The following is a 9935-nucleotide window of genomic DNA, read 5'->3' on the forward strand; positions in this document are numbered from 1 at the left end:
GCTCGGAGCAGAGAAGTTGCAGAGAGGCCAATTTAGGGAAATGGACCCAAGTGAGCACCAGTAAGAAGCTGCGCTTGTGAGTTAGCTGCAACTGCCTCCTTTCAATTGTAAGAATTTTAGAATGGTGGCTCCGCTATTTTGAGCAATGCAAGAGCCATGGACCTCCTTACTGCTACAGGTAGGGACGATCACATCCAAATATCTGAACCACGAAAGCACTAACTTTTATGCCAGGGACTTATCTTTGATCATCCCCTTCAGCCCTCCCACTACCCCCACCCGCAGGGGCTGACGTGCTGACTTTCTTGAACCCGGACAGAAAGTACGGACGATCCTCGTTAAGGCATGAAAGACACGCCCCTAAATGCTGAATTTCCCATTGCACGAAGCGAATAGCATACTTCGCCGCTGCTAGAGAGGAGGGGGTTATCCTCGAAAGCCGAAGAATCGGGTCTCTCTGGACAGCGGCATCCCACCTTCACTTTCATATCTCGGACCGGCTCCTCGACCCCACCGGCTCTTCAGCTCCACTTACACCGTCTAACGCAGCGCCAGAGGGTAGGGTACCCCCTTCCTGCGGAAACCAACGTTTGGGCTAATGCGATTTTTCCAGTGAAAACGGCCTGGATTAGAAGAACGGCGCCATCCCCTTCAGCCCTCACCGCTCCCACCCCACCCCACCCCACCCCACCCCACCTGCAGGGGCTGAGGCCGAAATTCAGGCCGCTTCTTCGCCTCCTCGGACTGCGCGGTACCCACTCCGGGTAACCGCAGAAGTCCCGCCTTTATTTGGCCTCTCCTGCCGCGTTTCCCAACCTTGCCGACTTTAAGATGGGTGGACTTCGGCTTCCAGAACTTCCCAGCCAACTGTATTCGGAGGCCGCGGCTTCCCTCCGACCCGAGCGGCTCCCGCGCAAGAAGCGAAGCGAGCGGAGCAGACAAGGCGCGATGCTGGGACTTCTGGACTCCGCACTGGCGCTCCTGCTCTTGGCCCCTCTTTGGGCGTTTGTGGCAATGCCATATGTCAGGTTTGTGGCGGGATTGCCGTGCGTACCTCCTGCGGCCTGCGAAACTCCCGCCGGTGCAACTTTGGAGGAAGAGAAACGCTTCTGAGATAAGCCTTTGGCGGCTGCATCCCGTTGCAATCGGTCGCTGTGCTTGCTAGGAGACCCCGAGACCGTCAGGCGTCTTGCAGGACTGGTTTCAGAAACAGAAATGCTGCTTGTTTTCCCTCAGTCTTGCCTTTAAATCCTTTATCTGCTGCTCTGTTAGCGCTCCTTCGGTTTCTGGCGCATTGGAGTTTCCCTTTTGCAAAGAACGTATATTGAGAGAGAGAGTGTGTGCCTGTGTGCGTGTGTGCGCGCGTGAGAAGCTAGCTTGGATTTCTGTCACAAATTGCCTGGCATACTTTGTGAATATTGCAACGAGGGACTGCATTTTCAAACGTCAGCCACTCAATTAATGTCTATTTTTGTAGGAAGTATTTTGCGGGAGGCGTGTGTAAGTCTACAGCACAACTGAATGGGAAAGTTGTGGTGATCACAGGGGCCAACACCGGCATAGGGAAGGAAATGGCGCAAGACCTTGCAAGAAGAGGCAAGTCATTTATATCTGCTTATCCCTTGTAGCCCCCAGAATTGTAGGGATTGTAAGAAAAGGAATTCAGGATGGAAAGGGAAGGTTGCACTTCAGTTTGTTCCTAGAGTGTGATATCTCCTTTTCTAGGAGGTTTTGAGTAGAATTTCCTTTAAAGCCGCTCTCCACTTTTTAAGCACGTTGTAATATAAAGTCCAGCTTGGCAGTAATCCTGCGTAAGCTGCAAATTCCCCAGCACCACAGGTCAACCTTCATGCTTGCAGTCAAGGCTGCGTTCCTGTCTCCAGCAACCTCATTCAACGGTTCTTGCTGTGTCTTTAGCCTGATTTCTGAATCTGGATATACCATATTGGCATATGTGATTGAATTTATCTTACGGTAGCTGTCCTTGAAGCAAAAGGCATTTGAGGGTGACGCTAATGGTGAGATTGCTGGATTTATTGTTGTCTTCAGAAGGTTCCATATTTTTACCTGTTAACATATAAACTTTGCTTATAATATATCCCTTCAAATTATTTTCTTTTGTTTCTTTGCATCATAAATACCTGTGAAGCCCATTGGCTAAGCCAGCTCCTTCTGTCATTAATATTCTGCTGTTTGAGGATTTTTTCCATGCTGTAATCCATGATAAGACAGCTTTCTCAATAATATAATTTAAGGTTAGGAAATGCAGTCCTCCTCTTTCTTTTGAGTCTTGCAAAATCTTGAACCTTACTGTTTTTTTCTTTTTTTCTTTTGCTGCTTCATGTAAATCTATTGATTGTTCTTTGCCAGTCCTGCAGGCATTTGCCAGAGTTTGGAATTGGTGCATTAGAACAGGAAGTTCATCTTGGGAAAATATGTATTCATTTCTATTGTTGCAATGCATCCTAACCAAGAAAATTTTAGATTTTTCCACCTGTCAAGATCTATGTATTCCCACAATTTGTTACAAGTGCTTTGAAATAGGTCTTGGTTGCATCCTGTCAGATAAAGTCCCAAATATTTCAGTGGTTTTGTTGTTGTTGTTATTTCACAATCAGTCCCTTTTTATTCAAAAAGTGTTCTTCTTCAGAGGTTCTGTATACTGTTAATGTCTTTGTTTTCTTTTCATTATTTTTATTTCTGGAGAATGGGCCAAAGTTGTCATTTGGAGAGTAACGCCCTTCTTCTACTTTTTGTTTTTTATTGGCCGCAGGTGCCAAAGTCATCCTTGCTTGCAGAGATATGGCAAAAGCAGAAAAGGCAGTCCATGAAATCCGGACCAAGACGGGAAACCAAGAGGTTATGGCCAAACAATTAGACTTGGCAGACACCAAATCTATCAGAGAATTTGCCAGTAATTTCTTAAAAGGTACGTCTGAGACACATTGTTTTTCTCAGGGTGCTTTTACGTGGGCAAAATGATATCTGGCTATTTGTTTGTCTAAAAACCCAGTAGGCATGATGCAATTCGGGTATGCTTTCTATTGTTTTTTAAACCACTTTTAAATGTGTGAAGATTTTAAAATTAGACATCTGCCACCATAAGTATACTTCAGCTAGTGGGATTGTCAACGCACTCCTAAGGGAAGAACTGTAGTGAATAAAATAGCAGAGGATCTGCTATTTCCTGTCATGCTGTCTGGAGGGATTTTGTGGGAGACTGAGAGGACCAAATTTTGCCTTGTCAAAATGTTCCTGGGAAAATCTGAAGGAAATTGAACTGTGCCTCTGTTTTTATTACACCAGTTCCGGTATTTTTTTATCTTGGGCTTCTTTAATCGTATGACCTACGTGCTTGTTTCTTGTAGAGGAGAAAGAACTCCACATACTCATCAACAATGCAGGGGTTATCCAGTGCTCCTATTCAAAGACAGCTGATGGCTTTGAGATGCACTTTGGAGTCAATCATCTTGGTAAGATTGCTATACTTTTCTACTTGATCAGTTTTTCTCTTAGAAAGTTCTCTTTAAGATGTTTTCCTCCTTTTGTCTTGAAATACTATGAGAGGTTAGAATCTGGGGTGCATGTAAAAATTGGAAAGATTTATGCGCTTTCACAGTGGGGGCAAGCAGGGAGGACAAGTGAGGAAATGAGTGTTTCAATGTTACAACGCTAGGTGTGCCTCTCTTGTACATGAATTGTAATGTTGCACGCACATATGTCATTTTTCTCAAAGAGATTACATATCTGCTGTTCTGGTTCTTGATCACACTATGAATTGCATGCTGAGCATTTTTTTACGCATCAGATTTTTCATGGAGTTAAGGAGCTATTTGAATGCCCATACTCCTTAGATGACTTCCATAACCAGGAGGTAACCATGAATCTTCACAAGAGTAAAAGCTATTCAGGTGGAAGATACTGTTGTGTAAAAGTTATTTCAAGAGCATAGGATGAAGTCATCCAGGATGTTACAAAGAATGCTAGAAGAACCTCTAGGCATCTCTTGCTTTGGTTAAAGTCAGTGCTCATGATTCCTTCATCAGAAAATCACTGAGAAGAAATGGGATTCATGAGACAGTAGAAAGGCAAAAGTCATGGGTCCCCGGGAAGAACGTTAATGGTTGTCTCAACAATCCCCTGGATAGCCCTCCAGATTTCTGAAGGATTGTTCTACGAACATATGTCAAAAATGTTCTTTTCAGGCTACTTGGACATTGGTATGCCTGGCAGAACGAGTGCATACCAAGACCTCATACCACCTGTCAAGCATGGAGGAGATGCTTTGCTATCTCCATTCTGCATGACTTGCCATTATTGAAGAAAGCATGGAATCTGCTTTATATCAGAGAATTCTGTGGCTGAATATCAGACCATCTGTCCATCAGCTGAAGTGCAAGTGGGTCATGCAGCAAGGCAGCAATCCCAAACATATGAGCAGGTCTCCAAGGGAATGAATGAAGAACAAATTCACTGCTTTGGAATGGCCAAGTCAAAGTCTAGACCTAAAGCTGTATAGAAATGTTACGGCAGGACCTGAAACTACAAGTTCATGCTAGAAAGCTCTTAAATCTTACTGAGCTCAGCAACCAGAATCTAAGGGGCAATTACTTTTTCACATCTAGCACGTTGCATATTGGATGACTTTAGGACCTATATGAACCACTGAGTGGGAAAGAGATATAAATATTCAGAAAATCAGAAAGGGATGAATATTTTTTCAAAAAAATGTATGAATTCCTTAAGAACAACTACTTAGCTTCTTGATTCTTAGCCATCTCTTGAAAATACACTTTCTTTCCCCTACATTTTTGCTTTATTTTTGTCAAATATGACAATTGTAATGTTGTAGTAGGTGAATATCTGTATTTAATTCCCACAAACACATAATAGCTTATGTGTTATCGAACACTGACAAGTATCGGCAGAAACACTGTCATGAATCACTGTGACTTTTAAAAAAATTATGCAATACCTTTCCCTTAAATCTCACATTAGCATTTTCTTTAAGCAGTAATCTTTTTCTGATACACTTGCAGATATTTAGTAGTATGATATGTTGGGTAGAATAAGATAGGGATGCTGAATCATTGTAACATATATGTTAAATAAAAAAGAAGACTTGCAAGTAACCATAAAATTCAAATTATTGTTCATAATCTTTCCCGTTAGGACACTTTCTTTTGACCTTCCTGCTAATAGAGCGCCTGAAACAGAGTGCACCGGCTCGTATTATAAATGTATCTTCACTGGTTCATCGTTTTTGGAAGATTCACCTGCATGATCTTCAGGGGGAAAGGTTCTACAATGGGTTCCTGTCATACTGTCAGAGCAAGCTGGCCAATGTTCTCTTTACACGGGAGTTGGCTAAACATCTGCAAGGTGAGCTGGAAGTTTGCAGGGTTTTTAGTTGACAAGGCCATTTAGGAGTAAAAACTACTGGAAAAATTGGCATCCCGGGATGGGAGAAGTTCTAATATTTTTGAAGTCCAACATTTTTTTTTAACTCCAAAGGTTGTTGCTCCCTAGTATTTAAAATAGAAATGCAAAAATTGGCCAAGGTTGAGCTGGGCAGAGTATAGACTTCATGCTGACAAGCAAAGATAGTAGCGTGTTGAACAACCTGCAAGAGCCCTGACGTTTGTGTCTTATGCACACATACGGAATGTGGTGGGACTTCCTTCCAAGTAATGTAAAATAGAGTAATAATTCAAGAGAGAGATACTTGGGCTTCTACTACAGGCATAAGGATTGTTTGCACACGAGGGAGCCATGGTCAATTTTAGTCCAATTCCCATTGAATTGCCCTCCAAAACATCTTAAATAAACCGAAAGATCCAGTAGCTCAAGAAGGAAAAACAGGGGTCATCTACAACATAAAGTGTAAGGAGTGTAACAGCCACTATGTAGGACAGAGACTATGTAGGACAGCCTTGCAGAGTGCATCCATGAACACCAACTAACAGTGTGAAGACCAGATGATAATTGCTTATCTCACAATACATGGACTGTCTCAACCATAGTTTCTGTTGGGAAGCTGTGAGCATCCTAGACCAAGCTAAATCCAAAAATGCTAGAGAATTCCTGAAAGCTTGGCATTCAGACAAATCAGGCAACAATAGACACCTAAAAATAAACCATACCTACAAACCATTCAAAAGAGACAGTAAAAAAGCTATGAAGGAAACCAAAAGACGAGAACGCATCCTCTCCAGCAGCCAACACCCAGATACGCAGGGATTAAGAGCAGGCGAACAGGCAGAAAACAATACCCTACTCAAGGAACTACCAAGGAGAAAATCACACCACGACAACCACTGGCAGGGCAAGGTACTGCATATAAACGGAGCAAACCCCAGCCTCACTCGTACTGACGATGTTACCTGGTTGGGTAATGCAATCTCTGGAAGCAAACAACCAAGCTCAGAGAGCACCAAGGATACCACAGTTTCACCCCTGAGCTACATATATTCTCTTCTACTGAAACTCTAATTTCTAAGTACACACTGGCATCATATCCTCCACTGTAATTCAAACAACATCCCCTTTGCTTTTGTATTGGTTGATCCCACTGTCAGTATATCTTTGAATGCATTTATGGTTCCTCTCCTATAGATACTGGTGTCACTGTAAATGCTGTGCATCCAGGTGTAGTTTTCTCTGAACTGATCCGTCATTCGTTTGCACTAAAAGTTCTGTGGAATACATTTGCCATCTTCTTGAAGACTCCTTTGCAAGGATCCCAGACCAGCATATACTGTGCGGTGGCAGAGGAGCTGGAGACAGTCAGTGGAAAGTATTTCAGGTGGGTTGAACTGGGGTGACTGGCATTGGGATGCGGTGACAGAGAACAAACTTTGGGGAAAACCCTCTGGTTTTGCTGTAACCACCTAGCTCTCACATTAGCCTTGAGGTGGAGGAAAGAAGCTTTGTATATGTTCAACTTCACTCCCGCACAGTATAACCACCTCATAATGAGCCAGGACACAAGCAGGAGTTATGATTGCTCTTGGTATTATTTTGAAGCATCAGTGAGGCTCTGCCATGGGCTACGAGCAAACATTAGGATATGGGACTTAGCAAGTGCTTAGAACTGAGGCGTGGATGAGTTTAGAGTTCTTGTAGCTCTAATAAGTGCAGAAGCCATTCAGAAAGAGAGGATCTCATCTGCTGACTCTTGCCTAGCACCATCAGTTGAGATCACTACTTGTCTCTTTAAAGCAGCAGTTTTCAACCACTGTACCACGGCACGTTTGGGTGCTGTGAAAGATCCACAGAACGACACATGGTTGTTCTGGGAGAGTGGAAATGTAGGGACAAGCCAAGACAGTGGGAGTGGCTGAGAGGAGGCAGGGAAAATAGTGAAGATTAGAGGAACTGTTGGACTATACTACAGTGAGAGTGCTGTGGGGAGAAGGACTGACACATGCACTAGCCTTGCTGTTTTTGTGTGTGTGTTGGGTGTGTGGGGCGTGCCATAAAGTCAGTCTTGATTCCTGGTGACTGCCTGGAGTAGTCCCTGTGGTTTCTGGGCACCATTTTCGGAAGTGGTTTGCCATTCCCTTCTTCGTAGGGCTGAAAGGGAGCGACTGGGCCAAAGTCACCTTGCTGGCTTCGGGCCTAAGGCAGAACTAGAATTCATGGTCTCCCAGTCTCCAACCTGGTACCTTTAATCGCTACACCAAATTGGCTCTCAGCCTTGCTGAATTGGCCTTTTAAAATGTTTGGTCTAGTGATCAAGGCAAAAGGCTAGAAACCAGGAGATTGTGAGTTCTAGTCCCACTTTAGGCATAAAGCCAGCTGGGTGCCTTTAGGCCAAGCACTCTCTCTCAGCCCGGCCCACCTCACAGGGTGCTTGTTGTGGGAAGAGGAGGAGGAGGAAGGACTATTAAGTATGTTCTCTCATTGAGTGATTTATAAAAAAATTCTAAAAAAAGATCAAGATCCCTCTGGGTTTTATTTTGGCTGAAGTGCAGCTGTTCTGAAATGGTTGAGCAGAACTTCTGGAATACAGTCCTTTATAAAGGGGTCACAACAACACTTTTTCTAGTTGAGCACACTGCTGATATACACAGTGTAGATCCTCTGTTGGAGAAAGGACAGAATGCTGTTAACTCATATTAGTAGTTGAGGAGTCGAGAGTTCAGGCATGTTTTGCTTCATGTGCCTCTCTTAGAATTAGTGAGCTTTTGGGGGGGGTTTTTTGCTAAACCTGCTTCTTCATGCAGTGGAACACCGCTAACATGCTTTCTTCCTCTATGTAACAGTGATTGTAAACCAGCAAGAGTGGCGTCTCAAGGGCGTAATGATGAAACGGCAAAGAAGCTGTGGAATGTTAGTTGTGAGCTCCTCGGTATCCAGTGGGATTGACCTGCAGGAGCCGCTACACCTGATTTCCGCATTTTGTGCGTAAGACTATGGGAAAGGGCTGCTTTCATGCACGCTTCCTAGATGCAGTTGTTAGGACATGTTCATTTCCAGTAACAGTGTTCATCTCAGTTTCTGCACTAATACAGAAGCTCAAGCAGTTGTTCAGTGTACGGGACGATCCACAGTACACGAATACTGCCTTGCTTGGGACTTCACAATACCCCTGCAAAAGCTACTTAGTTTTTCTGGGTTTGCATGGCAGACTGAATTATGAACTGCTTGGTCTGGTTTTGCTCAGCATTCTAGCTCAAAGGTTGCTGGCTTGTTTCTGATTCAGTAGGCCATGTGAACATGCCAGGCTACAAGATTACAGCGGGTATCTTTTTTTTTTTAATTTCAGATGTTTACACTATGGTTTTGGTGTCTTGGCTTCTTTCATTTGTTGCATGATTTGTGGCTACATAATTAACAAGAAATGATGTCACAGATTAAAACAGTAAATTGACCAAGTTTAAGCTTTTATTTTCTCAATGAGAGTTGAACACTGTTCTTCATCAGAAGTTTAGAACTCCTCCTTTACAGTTTAATACAGGATAGTTCACAGGACAGGTTTTGCTGGTGAGAAAGGGATCCTTAGAAAATCCTATAGAATCTGAGTAGGAAACAATATAAAGTGCGTAAAATGCAGTGCAAAGGCTGGACCCAAAAACGTCTCTATTTTCTATTCAACACAAGTGGTTCCTTTCTTCCTCTGGGAGGTACTGTTGAGAAGAGCGTGAAGATGGAGGTACAAAGCTATGGTGGATACCTACTCAATAGCCAACAGACCTTCACACACACAGAATTAATGCTCATCTTTTCTGATGGTGGAAGAAGTAATCAGAGTCACAACAAGCCCAGTTAGACTATCTTTTGGGGGTTCATGGCAGTTTAGCTTGATAGACAGCAAAAGATTTTATAACTCTTACATTCCTAATAGGGTAAGCTCCAAAATCTGAAAGGTATGAAAAGGTGGAAGCTAAATATGGCCCTCCCTAGTTACGTAACCTCACAGTTATTTCTGACTGCCAAATCCAATGAATTAAGCATTACAACGCTTGTGACTGTGAGATGTGCCAAGCGTTTCACTGGAAGAGGGTAGCTCAGACCATTTTAATCTGCTAAAATCAGTGGAAAAGGATGATGTTCATCTAATAAGAATTTTTTAAAAACTCATAAAGATTAAACCACACTGAATAATTTCTTCCTTACAAATAATACAATTTTCATAACCGTTCCAATTTTGCAAGTGAAAAACTTGTCATCAATTAGTATTCTCTTATTTAGAGCATGCTATGGTCCCACTGTATTCTGTATGATGTCACTGAAAGGACAGTGAGAACTTCAACCTGTTTCAGAGGGAAGGTGGAAAATATGGGTACAGGTTCGGAGGGGAATCTTTTGCTATTCAACCTTCATCTGTGTTAACTGGTTATTTTCTTGCCTCAGATAGTAAGAGGTGTAGACTTAAAGACCTGTTATTTCTTCTGCACAAAATTCAATTGCAGATTTTTATTATGAAAAGC

General features: G+C 43.0%; 1 protein-coding gene across 1 annotated transcript; it reads left to right on the forward strand.

The window, feature by feature from the left end:
* Positions 1-869: 869 nt before the first annotated feature.
* LOC103055029 (retinol dehydrogenase 12-like) lies at positions 870-9316 on the forward strand. Its single transcript, XM_088145616.1, has 7 exons — positions 870-1028; positions 1478-1596; positions 2774-2929; positions 3369-3473; positions 5173-5382; positions 6616-6805; positions 8268-9316. Exons 1-7 carry the CDS (start codon positions 949-951, stop codon positions 8368-8370), a joined length of 963 nt encoding a protein of 320 aa, XP_088001742.1. The 5' UTR covers positions 870-948; the 3' UTR covers positions 8371-9316.
* Positions 9317-9935: the final 619 nt, after the last annotated feature.

This window comes from Python bivittatus, unplaced genomic scaffold, assembly GCF_059951505.1.
Source record: "Python bivittatus isolate LINGU-HERP-01145 unplaced genomic scaffold, Pbiv_v1 ctg000480_np1212, whole genome shotgun sequence".
Lineage (NCBI taxonomy): Eukaryota > Metazoa > Chordata > Lepidosauria > Squamata > Pythonidae > Python > Python bivittatus.